Source organism: Erythrolamprus reginae, chromosome 3 (assembly GCF_031021105.1).
Source record: "Erythrolamprus reginae isolate rEryReg1 chromosome 3, rEryReg1.hap1, whole genome shotgun sequence".
Lineage (NCBI taxonomy): Eukaryota > Metazoa > Chordata > Lepidosauria > Squamata > Dipsadidae > Erythrolamprus > Erythrolamprus reginae.
Window position 1 is genome coordinate 227,475,546 of NC_091952.1, and position 22,391 is coordinate 227,497,936.

General features: G+C 42.4%; 1 protein-coding gene across 1 annotated transcript in view; it reads left to right on the forward strand.

The window, feature by feature from the left end:
- Window positions 1-16,266: 16,266 nt before the first annotated feature.
- SDC2 (syndecan 2) overlaps window positions 16,267-22,391 on the forward strand; it is a 122,183-nt gene continuing 116,058 nt past the window's right edge. The window contains exon 1 of the mRNA XM_070748082.1: window positions 16,267-17,210. Coding sequence (XP_070604183.1) covers window positions 17,151-17,210 — 60 coding nt within the window. The 5' untranslated portion in view covers window positions 16,267-17,150. The remainder of the gene's footprint in view (window positions 17,211-22,391) is intronic.

The following is a 22,391-nucleotide window of genomic DNA, read 5'->3' on the forward strand; positions in this document are numbered from 1 at the left end:
ATTAAACAAAGACGATAGATACCTACTGCTGAACATTTTAACTATTGCAAGAATAACATTCACCCAATCTTGGAAATTGAATCACACCCCATCTATCCTAAATTTCATTAACAAAACTCATTAATGTGCTGAGTTGATGAAAATGACCTTTGAACTATAGGACAGAGGAATCAGAGTTCTACAAAGAGTGGAATAAATGGTACATCTGGCTGGATAAAAGACAACATACAACTCCATCATGATCCTTTTACCCTTCACCCAAACAATTATCCCACAAACCTATAAAATAACACTATGAATCATTGATAAAAGGATGAACAAATTCAAAATGACAAAACTTAAACTCTAACTCAAGTTACCTGCCCAGACACTGCTATTTGGGTTCTTTTACCCTCTGTGCATGAAAATAATGCTTTGCACATGCATAGAGAGTAAATGAACCCAAGTGACGGCGTCTGGGTTGGGCAGGCAGAGCCTCGAACTGCCTTTGCGACTGGCTCTCCAACAGTCAACAGGCACGAGTGAACCGGGAACATTTCATTCCTGCTTTAACATCTTTTTTTTTGCAACCCAGCCATCAATTGTGCATTGACAAAATTTAGGAGCAAACGTGAATTTTTTGTTGTTTTTAACAAGGGGAGAAAATCAAGTAAGTCTCTACCACCTGTCAAACCTTTCCCTAAAATTGAAATTACACCTGACTTGATAGAAAATGAACCCATAGTTTACAACTTCCTGCTCTGATTACATCATGTCACTTCTATGACCTCTGCAATTGTCAGCCAATGATTTTTTTAAAAATACAGTCTATCATTGGATGAAGAAAAGCAAAACCAGAAGATAAAACCCCACCATTTTAATTATATTTCTTGTATGTTTTTGTAATAATTGATATCTTAAAAAGAAGATATAGCAGGGATGCTACATCTAATTCAGCACCTGTCTAAAATGAGTCTCTCTCTCTTTCCCCCGAGTTTATTACCCTCTCTCTGAAAGGCATCATTTCCCCAGATTTTAGTATGGTGAATCATTTCTTACAAATATGGTTTTTCATACATGCTTGGTCACTAAAAGAAAATATTGACAATTAGATGAGAGCTGAAGCTAAACAGAGCTCACAAGTCTATGAACCACACATTACAGATAGTTATTGAATATTTCTCTTACAGTGCAAGATCACTGGGTGAATATCTCCACAGGGGCAGAAGTTCTGGATTTGAATTTGTAATCTAGATCAGTGTTTCCCAACCTTGGCAACTTGAAGATATCTGGACTTCAACTCCCAGAATTCCCCAGCCAGCGAATGCTGTTGCCAAGGTTGGGAAACACTGATCTAGATGACCTAATTGTTATTCTCCCCCTTTGGAAATGCAGGATCTTTTTTAGAAAAAAAATTTTTTTAGTTTTCAACTCATTTGTGATCCTAAACTGCCATTGCAGTGCTCTGAATAGCATAAAGTCTTATTTTGCTTTTTTCCCCCTATTGCATCTTTTCTCAGTCCTGCTACTTTAACATGACCTTATGGCAATGATAGGATGTTGAAATATGTTTCTTTATTTTATGGCATCAGCTTTTCCTTTCCTTTCTGATTTTCCTTACTAGCATACATGGATGAAATGGTTGAGTTTTTGTGTTTATCAATACAAGTTTTTTCTTTGAGGCATGCTGGCTTTTCTCAATACCAGCTGGGCATTTTTCCTTATTTGGGGGGGGGGGGGGATGACAATTGTCACCATCATAAAAACAAAACAAGGAGACGTATACCTATCTCTTCTTTCATGTTTAATAAAATGCTTCTTTTCTGCTCCCAGAAAGATTATTTTCCTTTACCATTCTCCATTCTGCAGCCCCACTGCCCTTTATTGATATTCTCCCATTTCTTTCCACAACTACAAAGTCCTGCTAAGATCAAAGTCCTTGTGACCCTGTGAGCTTGCATGGCCTTTTTGTTTTGACACTGGATGATGACCAGCTGGAACATATTAAGAAACATGTAATGGAAACACATTTCATTACTGTTGCAATTCAGAACTTGCAAACAGTGTTCCCTCTAATTTTTTTTGGGGGGGGGGGGGGTGGGCGGAAAAGTATAGTGTCTGAGCGGCAGTCCCTTCGGGACTGGGCAGCACAGAAATAATAAATAAATAAGTAAGTAAGTAAGTAAGTAAGTAAGTAAGTAAGTAAGTAAGTAAGTAAATAAATAAATAAATAAATAAATAAATACTGTGTGTCTATAACAGTGAGCTCATAATAGGGCAACTCTATCAATATCAAAATGCCACTTAAATAGTTGGGCTAGTTTCAAACTAGATTTTGATTTTCTTTCTCACTTCCTTACTCCCATTCTTTTTCTTTCTCTTTTCCTTCCTCTCTTTTTTCTGTTTCTCTCTCTTCCTCTCTTCCTCTCTCTCTCCTTCCCTCTCACTCCTTCCCTCTCGGCTTCTGGGCAGGTTTGGAAAACTCTGAGTTGATGATGATTTTTAAGTGAGCGATTGCTCACTGCTCAGCTTAGAGGGAACTATGCTTGCAAATAGAATACCAGAATAAACCTGGTGTTGAGTGGCAGATAGCCAATGATGGGACTTTGCTCAGGCAGTCATTATTTTCATGGCAATTGTTTTACTTTTCTTCCTTCACTTACCTTTTTTTTCCAAGATTCAGAATATCACCAACCCAGATCTGGAGAACTTTGAAGATTCTTTCAATTTATCAAAAGTCACATAATAATAATAATAACAGAGTTGGAAGGGACCTTAGAGGTCTTCTAGTCTAACCCCGTGCTTGGGCAGGAGACCCTACACTACTTCAGACAAATAGTTATCCAACATCTTTTTAAAAACTTCCAGTGTTGGAGCACTTACAACTTCTGGAGGCAAGCTGTTGCATTGATTAATTGTTCTAACTGTCAGGAAATATCTTCTTACTTCTAAGTTGCTTCTCTCCTTGATTAGTTTCCACCCATTGCTTCTTGTGCTACTCTCAGATGCTTTGGAGAATAGCCTGACTCTCTCTTCTTCCTGAGATATTGGAACACTACTACCAAATCTTCCCTAGTCCTTCTTTTCATCAAATCTTGGCTAGCTTGGGAAAGAGAGCAGTTTGTCTCACCAATTGCTGAGTCACATAAGCTGCCATTTTGTTCCAAACTAATACAAGGTGCTTATATTCACATTTCTAGCCCTATATAAATTAGGACCTGAATATACAAAATATTGCTTTCTCCTTTATGTACCTAACCCCATCGGTGAAGTGTGGCAGGAATGTACTCTTAATGGTGTCACATTTATGAAGAAAGTGTCTTACCACAAGCAGAAAGACAACAGTTTTGGTATAGATGACTTGGTTGTGGACTTCCTTCCCTCTTCAATTATGGCTAATGGCAAACCTCCTAAGTGTTTGAAGCTATCTGCAAGGTTTTTAATTGAATCTTGTTTAATATTTTCTCATCGCCTTGAATTTAATATTTATGAGGTAAAATTGGTACAGTTTATTTTGGCATTTGGATCAGCATGCCACAAACTCAATCACGACCTCATTTTATCTCAACCATGCTCAAATTATGTTACACAACTTGGGTTTTTTAATTTAGAAACTATCTTGCAAGCTAGCATACTATAACCCACCTTCGACCAACAATCCCCCAAATCATAAATTGTATCAATAATGTGATTTTTAAAATCTTTTATTTTTGTTTTAGTAAGCAGACAATATTAGAAACATCCAAAATCAGACAGCTTTCAACTCAGGCACCAAATCTGGTGTACAGACGCTTGTCTTTTATGTCACCACATCAGTAGATCTTTCTTGATGTGGTTTGCGCCTTTTAGAATCACATACAGCCTAAGTTACTTAGTTGTGAAGTAACCTAAATGAAGCCACGTGATAATTCATTATTCAAATATTGATTTACAGTGTATGCCATTTTGAGGGAAGTATTCGTGTTACTGTTTCTTTACATCAGAAATAGGAAGTTAAATTTTGGCCATGGGCTAAATTGTCCCAGATCCATCTCCAGGGGCTGGTTGAAATAGTAAAGTTCAGATTTAGAGGAAGTATATCGGGTTTAGAAAGAAGGCGCTTTTGAACATTTTTGCCAAGAAAACTGCAGGAATCAGTCCAGACGATTGCCAGGAATCAAAACCAACCTGAAGGTCCAAAAAGAAAGCAAACAAACAAACCTGGTTAGTTATCCTTATAATGGCAGAAGTCTTTATGCATTTACATACTCCTGTGTTAACCTTCATTCAGAAAATAGCAACTAGATGACCTTGGTTTATTTGGAATTGCTAAGCAAATTAGTATACTGTATATCCAATCTAGGACAATGAAAAAAATATCCTGAAGGAAGGGATGGCAACCACCTTTATGTTGTTATTACCAGGAAAACAAGATGGATTGTTACGAATAATGCAATCCTAGCAAAAATTTCCATTCTTAATTTAAGAAGGAAAGCTGATATAAGAGATGTGCATGCATATATTTGCATGTCTATCTCTTTCATTGCTAACATACCAATCATTACTTCACTGAATCTAGGCACCAAGCATAAAGTCACTACAAGATGGCAATCCTCCATCGTTTACACAATATTTTTTAAAAGTGATATCTATCTTTATACTGTAATTTATTTGTTGTGCTACAAAGTCATTCTAATAATTACTCTTCTGATTTTGCTCATTAAATGAGGGAACAGTCCAAGGAGCTTAAAAATTATAGAGCAAAGAATAATAAGATACAGTGTTCCCTCGAGTTTCGCAGGGGATGCATTCTGAGACCGCCCGCGAAAGTCGAATTTCTGCGAAGTAGAGATGCGGAAATAAATACACCATTTTTGGCTATGGACAGTATCACAAGCCATCCCTTAACACTTTAAACCCCTAAATTACCATTTCCCATTCCCTTAAGAGCCATTTACTCACCATTATTACTGGTACTCACCATTGAATAAGACACTTAGTGATCCTGATATTTATAAACATAATTATTTATTAACAATAATTATTTTTTTGTTATTTATTTGCAAAAAATATTAGTTTGGTGATGATGTATGACATCATCGGGCGGGAAAAACTGGTATAGAAAAAAACCCGCAAAGTATTTTTTAATTAATATTTTTTGCAAAACCGTGGTATAGGCTATTCACTAAGTTCGAACCCGCGAAAATCGAGGGAACACTGTATAATTACAGTATTTTATCTGATTTCCAAAACAAATACCATATGAAAATAAGTGTGGGTGTCAGCAGGGGGTGGTAAACAGTGTTAAAATGGAAGATACAACCTGAAAACCTAACCAACACTCATATTTTACATCCATGTGATATATGTTAAAAAGGAATAGGGCTTCAGTCACTAACCATGGTGTCCACCATTTTGATTTTCTTTGAATAGCTTCTTCTGCAGGACATACTATTGTAATATCTATCAATATAATTACCATCACCGCCTAACATTTCGTTGAGAGTTCCCTTCTTTTTAGTTAGTAGTTAGAAGTAGCAACTGCCTCTTTATCTCAAAAAGATGTCATCTGAGACACTCTTCAGCATACGGGTTTCATCCAGTAACAGTAGGAAAATTTACTGCATATGTACATGTAAAAAAAAGAGAGAGAAAGGAAATGAGCTGAATAGTAAAAGACAACACATTTCAAAACAGCAGAGGCAGTGCGAGCTCTGAGCCATGCCTCAAACTTTGTGATTACTTTTGAAAACACAATCTGAGAATCATAAAAATGCATAAAGCACCATAGCTGACATGTTTATTTATGTAGATATGCATACCGGGGAGACAGATACAAGGCAAATGGATGCAAAAATAAAAAGCAAAAAAGCTTGAAATAGACTATTGTCTCTAGTTGAGAGAGATCACATTCAGAGTGGATAGATTGTGCTAAAAAGGTAGTGGGCTAAAATATGAAGAAAGGGTGCCCCTCACTCTATGTATCTAACAATTTTGTTGAGATGCAAAACAGAACTTATATAGATTTAGATGTGAAAAAGGAAAATAGAAAAAGAAAGACGTGAAAAGTATGCCCTCGGCAGATATTGGGTGAGGTTTTTCTAAGGCAGACATTTAGAGACTGTTGTGGTTAGTTCCTGCCCCAAGGACTGTGGATGTGGGGGAGACGTCCACACATCCACATGCTGCAGGCCTGTTTTGCCCCCTCGGTGGAATCTGATGATGAAGGCTCCTCTGACCAAGAAGACATGAGTGACAGGGAGGAGGAGAGTGTGGCAGACAGCTCAGAAGGAGATCAATTATCTAGCTCCTCCTTGGATTCAGAACAAGAATTAATGATACAGCCACGCATGCGGAGAGCGATGCATAGGCAGCAACAACTGAGAGATTATTATCAAAGAAAATGAGGCCACCTGTGGTTGGGTAGGGCTGTGGTAATTAGTGAGGCTGCTATAAATGGCAGCCTGTGGGTTTGGCCATTGAGGAGGATTATCTGATCATTGTGTTTCCTGACTGCTTTACTGACTTTGACCTTTTGTGTGCTGATTTTTCCCCCGCTTTGAAACTAAACCAGGGCAAAGTGTGTTTCACTTTGTGAAAGAAGAAGGACTGTGAATTGCCTCACAGCTGCAAGCTAAGTATCACAGAACTGATAAGGGACTTGTACAAATTACCAGTTTGTTTGGAGACGAGTGCTCTTTGCTATACCAAAAGAGGGCTTGGTTTAAGTGAATTTTCATTATAAAGAACATTGTTTTGAATTTTCAAACGTGTGTGTGTCTGAAATTTGTACCTGTGAATTTTTGGGAGGATTCTACCAGAGAGCCCGACAGAACAGAGACAAGGGCCACTTGATGCCAGGAGTTGCACACTAAAATAATATAGATTGACAACAGAAAACTAAATTGTACAATTATGTTATTTTTATGTTTACTCTTTTTCAGTCAATTAAAAATTACAACTTTTTTTTACAATAGAATTCTTTATTGGCCAAGTGTGATTGGACACACAAGGAATTTGTCTTTGGTGCATATGCTCTCAGTGTACATAAAAGAAAATACATTTGTCAACAATCATGAGATTCAACACTTAATAATTGTCATGGGGTGAAATAAACAATCAGGAAACAATCAATATTAATAAAGAACTTGATAGCATTTGGAGAAAGCTGTGGGGGCTTTGATGGCTGCTCCAGCTACAATGGAAGCTAAGCATTGTTATCTATCTACAGATTCATAACATATTATGCACTTAAGCAACAATGGACTTTGCAAGCCAAGGCAATTGAAGCCAAGATCACCAAAGGCTATCATACTTTGGCCATGTCATGCAAACTGAAAAATCAATCATGCTGGAAGTGATCAGTGAAAAAAGGAGAAGGGACTTCCTTAGTACCTATTGGCTGGCATTATAAACGGTGGACACCAGGTGACCATAGAGCAGTGTTTCCCAACCTTGGCAACACTGCCATAGAGGATCTGAAGGAGATGATGAAAGACAGAGGGGCGGCGGGGAAACCCCGATCTTCGGCTCCTCGCTGCTGCGGCGCTGCCGAGCAGATCAGCTGCTGGGCGGCCGAAGAAACCTTCCCTGGGTCTTCCCTGCCGCCCACGCAAAGGGGAAACCCCGATCTTCGGCTCCTCGCTGCTGCGGCGCTGCTGAGCAGATCAGCTGCTGGGCGGCCGAAGAAACCTTCCCTGGGTCTTCCCCGCCGCCCACGCAAACTCCACCATCTGCGCATGCGCGGCCATGGAAAAAGGGCACGCATGTGCAGATGGTGTTTTTACTTCCGCACCACTATATCGTGAAAAATCGAGTATCGCGAGGGGTCTTGGAACGTAACCCTCGCGATACTCGAGGGATCACTGTATGTTTATCCCAGGCATGTTTAAATTCAGTTACTGTGGATTTACCTATCATGTCTGCTGGAAGTTTGTTCCAAGGATCTACTACTCTTTCAGTAAAATAATATTTTCTCATGTTGCTTTTGATCTTTCCCCCAACTAACTTCAGATTGTGTCCCCTTGTTCTTGTGTTCACTTTCCTATTAAAAACACTTCCCTCCTGGACCTTATTTAACCCTTTGACATATTTAAATGTTTCGGTCATGTCCCCCCTTTTCCTTCTGTCCTCCAGACTATACAGATTGAGTTCATTAAGTCTTTCCTGATACGTTTTATGCTTAAGAACTTCCACCATTCTTGTAGCCCGTCTTTGGACCCGTTCAATTTTGTCAATATCTTTTTGTAGGTGAGGTCTCCAGAACTGAACACAGTATTCCAAATGTGGTCTCACCAGCACTCTATATAGCGGGATCATAATCTCCCTCTTCCTGCTTGTTATACCTCTTGCTATGCAGCCAAGCATCCTACTTGCTTTCCCTACTGCCTGACTGCACTGTTCACCCATTTTGAGACTGTCAGAAATCACTACCCCTAAATTCTTTTCTTCTGAAGTTTTTGCTAACACAGAACTGCCAATACAATACTCAGATTGTGGATTCCTTTTCCCCAAGTGCATTATTTTACATTTGGAAACATTAAACTGCACTTTCCATTGCTTTGACCATTTATCTGGTAAAGCTAAATCATTTACCATATTACAGACGCCTCCAGGAATATCAACCCTATTGCACACTTTAGAGTCATCGGCAAATAGGCAAACCTTCCCTACTAAACCTTCCCCTATGTAATATTATTATTTTATTTATTGTATTTGTATGCCGCTCCTCTCCAAGGACTCGGGGCAGCTCACAGAAAAAGAATCAAAGCTCCCCAACTACCACAAATAACTTTCTGAGCCAATCTGCCATACAGATAGTCATTTAAAAACACACTCCTTTCATTTTCCAGGATTAACAATTAGTTAATTGTATTCTGGTTCCAACTTGCCTGGAGCAAAATAAATCTAGGGAGCTACTATTCAGAAAACGTCCATGGTATGTTTGTCTTGCTAAGTGAATATTTCCTTTCCACAATTACTAATTCAATTTTAAATGCTCATGGAGAGGAGATGTGTTATGAAGCATGTTGAGTGGGCACTTATATAAGCTAAAGAAATGTGTTTTCAAAATATTTTTTAAAAAGAAATAACTACTGCAATTTGTATGCTGTTGCTAGGAATTGAAACAATTTGATGACATGTAATTGATCAATTAAGTAAAAGCATGAGTTCTAATAAATTTAGGCTGTTTAATCATTTTTGAAATGCATATTTGTAATCCTGTTTTACTAGTACATGCCTGTGTGCATGCACATATATAATACACAACAGGAAATTGAATTTCTGGCTTTAAGATAATGATTTTCCTAATTGCTAAAAATCAATTATCCCCCACTTTGTTCTTTGTTGAGATTCTTTGAAGGTCTGAAGGAGGACTAATAATTTCTTAATGCTTTTCATGTGATTCCAGTTCTAGCTCTCTTCCATTTCCAGAGGAGAGAAAACCATTGATGGTTTCTACAACAAATGTGGACTAGTGCCAAATACTTTTGTGGTGCTGGTTTTACTGTTGTTGCAAGGCATTGAGTCCTGCTCTTTATGGTTCTTTAGATCAGGTGTCTCTAACCTTAAGACTTGTGGACTTCAACTCCAAGCAAAGCTGGCTAAGGAATCTTGGAGATGAAGTCCACAAGTCTTAAAGTTGCTAAGGTTGGAGACCCCTGCTCTAGATGCTGCTGACCAATACATTTCAAAGCTTGTTCATGGGTTTAAAAAGAAACTTCACTACCTTTCTAATCAGTTATATTACTATATCTTTGTGAAAATAAGTTCTGCTGAATTCAGTGAGTCTTTTTCCCACGCTGCCCTGAGTCGCTGTGAGAAGGGGGGGGCATAGAAATCTAATAAATAAATAAATAAATAAACAAATAAATAAATAAATAATAAAGCATGAGTGGACACATGGCAAGTACAGCGACTATGAAATCAGGAACTTGAATTTCAGCTGTTTTAAAAATCTGTAATTGATTAGATTAGATTAGATTAGTTTTATTCGATTTGTATGCCGCCCCTCTCCGAAGACTCGGAGCGGCTCACAATGTAACACATGATACAAATCCAACAATAAAAAAGCAATTTAAATCCTACATATAAAAAACAATCATACATCTCAGACAAACCTTGTGTAAAACGGGAAACAGCCTGGGGGAATCAATTTCCCAGTGCCTGACAGCAGAGGTGGATTTTGAGGAGTTTGCAAAAGGCAAGGGGGGTGGGGGCAATCCTAATCTCCAGGGGGAGTTGATTCCAGAGGATAGGGGCCACCACAGAGAAGGCTCTTCCCCTGGGTCCCGCCAGATGACATTGTTTCGACGATGGTACCCGGAGAAGGCCAACTCTGTGGGACCTAAACGGTCTCTGGGATTTGTGCGGCAGAAGGCGGTCCCAGAGATATTCCGGTCTGATGCCATGAAGGGCTTTATAGGTCATAACCATCATTAATAATTCTACTATTTAAAATGTCATTATCAGCAAAAATGTAATGCACACACAATACATACACACACACACACACACATCAGTAGCACTATTTAACAGAGCCAGCATATTGCACCCACACTCCAGGTCCTCATTTTACCCACCTCGGAAGTATGGAAGGCTGAGTCAACCTTGAGCCGGTGATGAGATTTGAACTGCTGACCTACAGATCTACAGTCAACTTCAGTGCCCTGCAGTACAGCACTCTACCTGCTGCACCACCCTGGCTAATAAAATACATAATGTAATTAATGTGCACAAACAGCAAATTTCCCTTATTTTAAAAAAATATTACATTCTTGTGGAGCCACATAATTAACTATTTAGGACTCCTTGTGCCCCATGATTTGTGAGTTGGACATGCTTCCTCCTTGGATTGCATAGCAACATTTATTTAAAGTCATATCTTTTCGGATTTTTTTACGATACAATACCATGGGAACCAAATAGGCAGAAACTGATTTATTGCTGTAGATAAAAAAATTCTAATCAGTTTGGTTTCCTTTTATTCAGGGTGTTTATAACGTCTGCTCTGGCTGTCAATATTTAATTTAATATAGCTGATATCTCAATTTTTATTTAGAAAAAAAAGTGAAGAAAGGAAAAAGTTCACCCCAGAAACAAATGCCACTCACGTCATGATAGAGCAGTAGAAAATGAGTCATTTTCAGTAAAAGGCTTTGTCTTTGATTCCACATCACTTCTGTGAAATTAGATCAATAGACGAAGGCACAATAATAGCTTCTTCTGGAATTTGACCAACTTTCTAGGGACAGTATTAAGGATGTAAATCAGAGGTGGGTTTCCCCTGGTTTGGACCGGTTTTCCCGAACTGGTAGCAAAATACCGGCAATGTCACAATGGCGTCACGGAACCGGTTTGGTTGGTCCCAGTCCATGGGTGCCACCATCTTTTTCTTTTTTAAAAAATTAATTTAAAAAACATTTGCGAAGGAATTTCCCCCCCAGGGTTTTTTCTTCTGCGCAAGCACAGAAGGTGAGTTTCTGGCACTGTGCATGCATATACAGTGATCCCTCGATTTTCGCGGGTACAAATTTCACGAAACGGCCATACCACGGTTTTTCAAAAAAATATTAATTAAAAAAATACTCCGCAGTTTTTTTTCTATACCAGTTTTCCCCACCCGATGACGTCATACGTCATCACCAAGAGTCTCTCACTTCTCTCTCTCTTTCTCTCTCTTTCCTGTCATTCTCTGCTTCAATCATTTTCTCATTTCTCTTTTTTTCTCTCCTTTTTTCTATCATTTCTCTCTCTCTCTCTCTACCTTCCACTCTCCCCCCTCTTGCTCTCTCTCTCTTTCTCCATCTCTCTCTCCCTCTAACCTTTCTATCTCACTCTGTCTGTTGCTCTCTCTGTGTGAGAACGCCTGCCCCGCCTCTCCTGCAGCCCCCTTGCTGACAGCTGGGACGAAAGCGCTCTCAGCTAAGGGACTGCGAGAGGGGTGGGGCAGGCATTCTCAAAGCACTCAGAGCGGCTAGCGGCCGAATGAGGAGGATGAGAAGCCGTAGCCACCAGCATTGCTGCAGGAGGACCCGTGCCCCAAGAAAGCTGGTGAGAGGGGCAGATCGGGCGGGCAGGGAGTAGTGGCAAGGGGGCCGGAGGTGCTGGGGGGTGGGGGCGGTCGACATTCAAAACAATATTTGCCAGCCTCCACACTTTCATCACTCCCCGCCCCCAATTTCAAGCCCGTCTCCTTGTGCGGCCTGTCCATAGCCAAAAATGGTGTTTTTACTTCCGCATCTCTACTTCGCAGAAATTCGACTTTCGCGGACAGTCTGGGAACGCAACCCCCGCGAAAATCGAGGGATCACTGTATAGCATATAGCAGTTAGCCTTATATATACAGCTTCATAGTGCTTTACAGCCCCTTCTAAGCAGTTTACAGAGAGTAAGCATATTGCCCCCAACAATCTGGGTCCTCATTTTACTGACCTTGGAAGGATGGAAGGCTGAGTCAACCTTGAGCCTACTGAGATTTGATCTGCGAAACTGCTGGCAGCCGGTGATCAGCAGAAGTAGCTTGCAATACTGCACTCTAATGACTGCTCCATCTTGTTTTCAGCTTTTTGGGAAGACAATTTTTTACTTTGTAGCATTGCACATGTGCGGACCTTCATGAGACGCGCCCACATGGGAGAAAGCAAACCGGCAGCAAAGTAAGTTAGAACTCACCCCTGATGTAAATGCCAATTGGAAGAAGCCAAAAAGATGCCCCAGTTTAATTTACACAAAGGGCATAATATTGAGTACATCAGGTAGAACAGCGGTCCCCAAACTACGGCCTGCAGGCCGCATGCAGCCCGCTGAGGCCATTTATCCAGCCCATGGGTGAGTGACAGGAGCACATCTAATTTTCCATGAATAAAATGTGGTATTTTGTTAGTAACTAATATCAATCATCCAAAAAGTTGCAAAATTTAATTCTAATTTTGTCATCCAGTTACATTCATTTTCTTTTAATTAAATTCCCTCCTCAAAAAAGTACAACACCAATTATATTTCTTAGTTATTAACCATTGTGCAAAAGTGCTTCCTTCTTTCTTTATAGATTTTTCTATAAGCCAAGAAAACCTTGTATAGCCAATCAGATGTTAACAAAAGAAAATTAAAAACAAAACATAAACATATATAATTTCAGACTTCTTTCCCCCCCCCTCTAAATAGTACGTTCCCATTTTGTTTTTTACTTTAAAATAAAGTATGTGCAGTGTGTATAGGGAGGTTGTTCATAGGGTTTTTTTTATAGTCCGGCCCTCCAACAGTCCAAGGGACAGTGAACTGGCCCCCTGTGTAAAAAGTTTGGGGACCCCTGAGGTAGACAATAGCCATTGTGTACCCCCAAGCATTTGATAGGAAATGACAACCATAGCACAGCCAGCTTGGTTTTTGCTCCAGCAACTAATACTGAGAAGTATTCAGACTTGTACGCTTACCCATCATAGTAGCCAAAGGTGGTAGCCAAACATAGCGCATGCTGATCCACCAAGGCTGCCAGACATCTGAGGCCAGAAGAACATTCATAGCAGAAGAGAAGCGAGCACTCTGCAAAGCCAGAGTTGCAAATGCTGCGACAATGGTGGCCACACATTTCTGCCCAACATGTGGCAGAACATTTCGTGCCTGTACCAGCCACCTGCGGACACATTGCGTACAGCCCACAACCCATTAGATGTCAAGGTCCTCTTCGAACACATGGATGAACATCAGCCAAAGGTGCAAATATTACAAGAAAAAAGTCCATAGGCTCAAAAAAAGCCCGTTTTCAGTAGTCAAGCAGTTCCTTAACTCCCTACAGGAGATTGCCCGTGATCAGGGAACAGAGTCAGTACCAGTTTGACACGGTGGTGAAGGCACCAGAATAGAAACTGAGAGACTATGAGTTCGAATCTTGTCTTAGGTGGGAAGTCAGCTAAGTGAGCTTGGGCCAGTCATTCTCTCTCTGCCCCAGCAAGGAAGCAATGGCAAACCACATCTCAAAAACCTTGCCAAGGACACTGCAGGCAGTTATCCAGCAGCCAACACTGACTTGAATTCACATTATTGGGTGGGTGGGGATTATTCTTGGAGACTAATGATGATGTTTGTCCATCGTGTTCGAATGGGGATCTTGACATCTGATGGGTTGTGGGCTGTAGGTGATATGTCCGCAGGTGGCTGGCAAAGCCTATACGGGCACGAAATGTCCCGCCACATTTTATTCATTTATTTATTTGCTGCCCTTCTCTTTAGACTCAGGGCAGCTTACAACATGTTAGCAATAGCACTTTTTAACAGAGCCATCATACTGCCCACCCCCAATTCTGGTCCTCATTTTACCCACCTCGGAAGGATGGAAAGCTTGGTCAACCTTTTATTTATTAGATTTATTTATTTATTTATTTATGAGATTTCTAAGCTGCACAACTCCTTTCAGATTCTGTGTGGCGTGCAATTTAAAAACAATCCAAAACAATTAAAACCCCTAAAAGTAAAACCAGTCATTTCCTCTTGGCTGGAGCTAGATGGTATTGCTCAACGGCCCTAATCTTGCCGGCAAAGCCAGGTCTCCACGGCTTTCCAGAAGGCTAGGAAGGTGGGGGCAATATAGACCTCTGGGGGGCAGTTGGTTCCAGAGAGCTGGAGCCACCACAGAGAAGGCCCTCAAAAGTGGGCCCGCCAACTGACACTATCTAGTTGACGGGACTTGGAGAAAGCCAACCCTGTGGGCCCGAACCTGTCACTGTGAGGTATGCGGCAGAAGACGGTCCCTTGGGCAGATATCAGTGAAGGGTTGCTGGCTCCTGCTGCTACCAGTGCGCTCTGCTCACTGCTCTGCGTCTTCGGCGGGTGCGCACATGTGCCCGAGTGAGATTTTGGTTCTGCGTATACGATACATGCACTTGTGAGATTTCCGCATTTTTCTGCTTTCATGCATGCGCAGAAGGAAAAAATCACCCAAAATCGCTGAACTCTCAAATGGGCACTTGTCCTCTCACAAGATTTTGCTCCGTTGTGCATGCGCAGAAGCCAAACCTCGCTCTGGTGGGTGCGCCCACCCGCCAATCACCTGGAGCTGCATGTACATCGCCATTTTCCCTACCTGAATGCCCCCCCTTCCAGGTAGGAACCCAATACTGGCAGACATGTGCAGAAAACACACATCTCGAAGACTGCATACACTCTAGAAACAGGGGGAAGTTACTTTTTCAGAGCAGTGTATGAAAAATGCTCCAGCAAAAAAGCGCAGGACAGCTTCAACCCTACAGATGCCTCTGCAATAGGGCATGGGATAAACACTCCCAGCCAAACCAAAGTTAAATAAGGAGGGAAGTGTTTTTAATAGGAAAGCGAACACAAGAACAAGGGGGCACAATCTGAGGTTAGTTGGGGGAAAGATCAGAAACGCCTTCTACCGCACGAATCCCAGCGGCCAATTAGGTCCCACAGTTGGCCTTCTCCGGGTCCCATCGACCAAACAATGTCGTTTGGCAGGCCCTAGGGGAAGAGCCTTGTCTGTGGCAGCCCCGGTCCTCTGGAATCAACTCCCCCCGGAGATTAGAACGGCCCCCACCCTTGTCTTTCGCAAGTTACTCAAGACCCACCTATATCGCCAGGCATGGTGGAATTAAGACATCTCCCCCAGGCTTTCTTATATTTTATGTTTGGTATATATGTGCTGTATGGTTTTTAAATTGTTGGGTATTTTTAATATAATTTTATTATTAGATTTGTTCCATTGTTATACTGTTTTTATTATTGTTGTGAGCCGCCCTGAGTCTTCGGAGAGGGGCGGCATACAAATCTAATAAATTGAAATTGAATTGAAAAAATATTATTTTATTTATTTATTTATTAGATTTGTATGCCACCCCTCTCCGGAGACTCGGAGCAGCTCACAACAAAAAACACAGTACAAATCCAGTACAAATTTTACTGAAAGAGTAGTAGATGCTTGGAACAAACTTCCAGCAGACGTGGCTGGTAAACCCACAGTAACTGAATTTAATCATGTCTGAGATGTACATACTGTATATCCATCCTCAGATAAAATACAGGAAACAGTATAAGGGCAGACTAGATGGACCATGAGGTCTTTTTCTGCCGTCAATCTTCTATGTTTTTAACGTGTTTCTTCAAATTGGACCGAGATGCTCCTTCCATTAGCGAAGAGGGCCTTCTTTAAGTATCCGCCGGCACTTCTGTCTCCCTTGCCTCAAAACTCCGGCCTTTTCCCGCCGGCAGAAGAAGCACGAAGTGCCGGTGTCGAGAAAAGCGTCTCTAGACCCATTGGCGGGCGAGGAGAGCCGGGCGGCGGAGCGCTTGCCCGGGGTAGCCCAAGGGTGGATGCGACGGAGCAGGCGCGAGAGAGCGGGTGGGAAGGCCGGGCGGGCGGACGGCCTGGCGGGCAGACAACGAGGCGAAGAAGCGGGAGGGAGGGAGGCGGAGGAGGAGGAGAGGTGGGTTAAGCGGGTCCCGGGGAGGGATTTTTATTTTTTCTTCGCAAGAGGCCCAAAACGAGGCCGCGGCGAGCGCCCCTCCCAGTGGCTGAGGGACCTGCCAATCTGCGTGTGGTAATCCTTGCCGGAATTTCGCCAGGCTTTAACTAGGAGTCGCTTCTTCGCGGGGCGGCGAAAGAAAAATCCAGGCCGGCATAAGTGGAAGAAGCGAGCTGAGGGGGAAAAAAAAAAAAGGACCGGCCTCGCCTCAGTTTATCCTCCCCGGCCTGCGAAGGAAACGCACGGGGGAGCGCGCGCGCCTCGCTTGGCTCCACTGCCGCTGCCCGGACTTGCAAAACTTTCTTCTTTTTGCGCCCCGCAAGCCTCGGAAGAAAAGCGGGAGGTCCGCGGGCCCCGCGAAACGCCGGCCAGAAGCGCCCATTTATCCATCCATTATCCATCCATCCGCCCCCCTCCGTTCCCCGCCAGCCGGCCAACTCCGCCCTGAAGCGCAGCCGACAAGTGAGAAGCGACGGGTGAAAGGAACCGAGAGCGAGCGAGCGAGCGAGCGGGAGGCAAAGGCAGGAGGACGAGGAGAGCCGAAAAGAGGGAGCCGCAAGCCAAGGCCATCGCTTCCCGGCCGGGTCGTTCAAAACACCAGCGCTTCGGCCCGGGTTGCAGAAGCTTTTTCGGGGAAGGGAAATAAATCTTCGGGGGCGCCTCTCCTTTGCGTGGCGAGGGGGCCGCGAGCCGGGAGCTGCAAACGCGGGAATAATGTGGCACGCGTGGATGGTGCTCGCCTTCGCCTTCTCGGCCTGCGTCTCGGGCGAGACGGTAAGGGGTCGTTTTCCTGGCATTTTGGGGAGCGGGGGGGGAAACGGGCATTTCCCAGGGGCGCTTGGGTGGATTCCAATCCCCTGGATCAGAGGGCGCCTCTCTTCCTTTCCTCGCCTCGGAACTCTCGGGAAAACTTTTCCCGTCTTCCCCGTTTCTGCTTTTTTTAACGGGCAATCTAACTCGACCCCGGGCCGACGGTATATATTTAATATATATTTAATATATATTAAACCGGCGCCGAAATCCCGTTTCTTGAGGTTTCTTCGGCTTCAAAAATTAGAGCAAGACGGGCGGCGGGACGGGGGGGGGGGGATCCTGGATCCCGGAGCGGGAGGAAGGAAAGGATGAGGCGCCCCCGCCGTTCCCACATCTGCTGCGCAGAAGTTTTGCTAAGGTCATTGGCAAAGATCAAAACTTTTGGAAACAAGAGGGGCGCCCTGCTTCGTGGTATGCGAAACGGGGGAGAGGGAGGGGAAGGCCAGAGAGAGCCATTCTATTTTTATTTGACGGGTAGAAAATGGATGGATGGCCGCAATGATTTTAAACTGGAATGTTTTTGGACTGATTCTTGTTCCTTTTTGTTGTGAGCTGCCCTGAATCCCTAGGGATTTGGGTGGCATACACACACACACACACACACACACGCACACACTACACACACACACAAACACACTATATACACACACACACACACACAGGGAGTATCTGTCTGTCTGTTTGTTTTCGTAGATTTTCACGGGTATATGTATGTAGATTTTTCTGAGTTCGGATTTTACCCCATGTAATATTTTGAGTGTCTATGCCATGTTTCGGTGAAATCACATTCATATATATATACACATCTACCTACCTACCTGCCTACCTACCTACCTACCTACCTACATACATACATACATACATACATACATACATATATATATATCAACCATACACATGTATGGTTGATTTTCTATCTGATGAGACAATAACAGGGTCAAATAGATCTATAACAGGTTCCCTTCCCTTTCACTTATCAGCAAAAATATGAACACACACACACACAAACATGTTTTTTCCTCCAGGGGGGAGCAGGCTTTTGAATTGGAGGGTACCTTAGTTCTTTGTAAAGGCTATGGATAACTCTTGATTTAAACCAAAAAACCTGTCCGAAAATGTGCAAAATGGCAAAAGATGGGATAAGACAGAAAAAATTCCCAAAGAAAGAGAAGAGCGTAAAAAACAATTTTTGAAAGGGGGGGGGGGGCAGGAGGCGCGAGTTGTTAGCCTGGTGATTTAGCGCTCCGGTTAAACTGTCTGGTGTTATTTATGATTCAAACCTCTCTCCTTGGTTGCTTCAGTCTGTGGAATTCAATGGAGGACTCTAGGAGAACATGATACCATGGTGATTCTGAATGTGACAGTTTTGGGATGCGTTTTGCAGAGTCTGTCTGGCGTGGCTTGAGTTGTGCTTGATAGATCCAAATGGAAATTTGGATTGTGTTGGGTGGATTCAGTTGTTGTTGTTATTGTTTTTTCCTCTGGGAGGGGAAAAAAAAAGGATAATGAACAATCATATTGTTTTTCTTGTAAATTCGGACTTAGGAGAACGCTGGAATCATAATTCAAGATTTTAGAGAAATAACAGTTTAAAAATAATTAGGGTTTCATTTGCAGTTGGCTCATTTCCAAAACCAGTTAGGTTTCATCTTGTGCACACCCAGTGTGTATTATTGTAGAGGGAAAAGGACATCAGAAAAGAAAGGCAATGTTTTGCAGGTCTCTTCAAATATTCTCTGGACTTTCTCTGGCAAGGATGGATAAAGTTGTGACTAATATATATATTACACATACAGTATATATATGTGTACCTGAATGTATTGCAGAGGAAACTCTGTCCTCCATTGCCCAAATTCTTCTGTGGATAAGTTGTGGAGAGAAAAGTCTTGTTTGAGATGGATAAAATCCCTGATGATCTCTGCTGGTTAAAGTGCTTGTGTCCTTTGGGAATATGAGTTCAGCTGCAGATCTTGAACATGTCTTTGTGGTTTATTCCAGTACAATTGTGGAATAATCAAAATACTGTTGCCTTATTCTTCTAGTGTTTCTTTTCCCTTCGTTCAGGGTTAGATGCATCTTATGTTGAATCTGAGAAATTTGCAATAGATACTGAATTTTACTCTCTGGAGAAGAATGCTTGTATTTGTGATTCTCCATTTGTAATGCAGGCATCACTGCTGAATAGCAAGAGTGAAAGCCCAGCTGAAATCTGAGAATGCTTCAGGCTTTCCTTTTCCTTCTCTGTGTTTTGATGTGGCTTTAATTTTACTTTCTCTGTTCTTACATTCCCGGTATGTCCCCACAAAGAAATGAGGATAATTCCTCTGCATAGATTAAAATCTTGCTTTGTTATTGAACTCTTTTTTTTACATGTTAAAAATTACTTTAGTGATCTTTACATATAGTCAACTATGCCCTTCAGACTGGTTTTAGATATTCAATTTGCTGTAATGAGTTGCTATAACTGGTAGCCTGATCTTTAAATAATTTATATAACACCTCTCTTGTGGTGGTGACTGGGAGTATGATCCTCTATTTACTTCAGATATGTATCTCTGAGTTAACGTAATGAGCTACATATATGTTTCTTAACTTAGGACCAGATTACATGAAGGAGCATCATCTCCCATGTGTACCTAACTGGAGTATAAGATTATCTAAATTAGGTCCCTTCATCAAATGAGGTGAGGCGGTATTATGGTACAATGTCGTTTGGCGGGCCCCAGGGGAAGAGCCTTCTCTGTGGCAGCCCCGGCCCTCTGGAATCAACTCCCCCAGAGATTAGAACGGCCCCCACCCTCCTTGTCTTTCGCAAATTATTCAAGACCCACCTTTGTCGCTAGGCATGGGGGAGTTAGGATATTCCTTCCCCTAGGCCATTACAAGTTATGTATGGTATGTTTGTGTGTATGTTTGGTTTTTATAATAAGGGTTTTTAGTTGTTTTATTAAATTGGATTGTTACATGTTGTTTTTTATCATTGTTGTTAGCCGCCCCAAGTCTGCGGAGAGGGGCGGCATACAAATCCAATCAATCAATCAATTCAATAAATATCCATCCATCCTATTTTTGGACTTTTCTTCCCAGAGAGGTTCAATGGCACCTACATTGGCTTTATTTTATTACCAGATGAAGACCATTCTAGGTTTTTAAATTGATTTTTATTTGTTTTTGAAGGACTGCCATGCTGTTGCTCAGTGTTTTACTCAATCAATCAGAATAGAGCTGGAAGGAATTTTGGAGGCCTTCTAGTCCAACCCTCTTTCAAGCAGGAGACCCTATACTAGTGATGGCGAACCTTTTTCTCCTTGGGTGCCAAAAGAGCACGGGCGCATGTTATCACACATGCACGAGTGCCCACACCCATAATTCAATGTCTGGGAAGGGCGAAAACAGCTTCTCCCACCCCCTGGAGGTCCTCTGGAGGTCGGAAACAGCCTGTTTCCCAACTTCTGGTGGGCTCAGTAGCTTGTGTTTTGCCCTCCCCAGGCTCCAAAGGCTTCCCTGGAGATGGGGGAGGATAAAAACGCCCTTCCCATTGCCCCGCAGGCTCTCTGGAAGCCAAAAACGCCCTCCTAGAGCCTCTGTGTGAGCCACAAATCAGCAGGACGGCACACACATGAACGTTGGAGTTGAGCTAGGGCAAAGGCTCGCGTGCCAGCAGATATAGCCCCACGTGCCACCTGTGACACTCGTGCCATACCTTCCCCATCACTGCCCTATACCATTTCAGATAGATGGCTGTCAAGTCTCTTTTTTAAAACCTCCAATTGATTAGCTTCATCTATGTTTTCTTGTCTTACCTTTTGGTGTATTGGAAAATAGGTTGACCCCTTCTTTGTGTCAGCCCCTCAAAACACTGGAATAATACTTCCAGCAGACGTGGTTGGTAAATCCACAGTAACTGAATTTAAACATGCCTGGGATAAACATAGATCCATCCTAATATAAAATACAAAAAATAGTATAAGGGCAGACTAGATGGATCATGAGGTCTTTTTCTGCCATCAGTCTTCTATGTTTCTATGTTAATACTGTCTTGTCCCCACTAGTCCTTCTTTTCTCTAGACTAGTCATACTCAATTCCTGCAACCACTCTTCATATGTTTTGGTTTTCAGGCCGTTAATCATCTTAGTAGCTCTTCTTTGCAAAGTTTCAACATCTTTTTTGTAATGTGGTGACCAAAACTGGATGCAGTATTTCAGATGTTGCTTTACTAAGGATTTATAAGGTGGTGCTACTACTCCACGTGATTTTGAGTCTATGCCTCTGTTTATACAACCATGGATTGTATTAGCTTTTTGGCTGGTGCTGCACACAGGTCCCTCTCGCGGTTACTGTTTTTGAGCGAGGTTTTGCCTAAACTATATTTGTACTTTTTATTTCTGCTGCCTAGCTGTAAAACCTTGCTTTTGTAGGTAGTCAATTTCCTGTTATTGGATAGGGCTCATTGTTCAAGTCAAGATCTTTTTGGATCCTGAATTTGTCTTCTGAGGTGTTGGCTATTCCTGCCAGCTTAGCGCCATCTGCAAATTTGATGAGTTCCCCTTCTATTCTCTCATCTAAGTCATGATATTGAATAGTACTGGGCCTAAGAGGGAACCTTGTGATACTCCACTAATTCCTTCCTTCCATGTAGATGTAGTACGATTGTTGTGGTTGGCTCTGCCCCAGCTCCTGCCCCAAGGAATGTGGAGGTGGATGCAGGGGAAACATCAACATGTCATAGGCCTGTTTTATTGCCGACAGAGGCAGGTAGTGCAGTTTCCTCGGACGAAGAAGAAGGTGGGGGTGACTTGGAAGAGGGGGGCTTGGCACGCAGCCCAGGAAGCCAATCTCCATTATCTTCGGTCGATTCGGATGCAGAAGTCTTGGACCCATGCAGGCGCAGAGTTATGCGTAGAAGAGACCAATTGAGGACATATTACAGGAGATAAGAGAGGCCACCTGTGTTTGGGTGGGGCTCTAGTAATTAGAGCTGCTGATACAAAGAGCAGCGTGTTGGTTTGGCCGTTGTGAAAGATTATCTGATCGCAGTTCTTCAGGACCGTGTCTTGCTGTTTTCCGGAGTTTGTTGATTTTTCACGCCTTTGAAATCAAAACAGAGCAAAGTGTGTGTGTCTCACTTCGTTGGAAGAAGG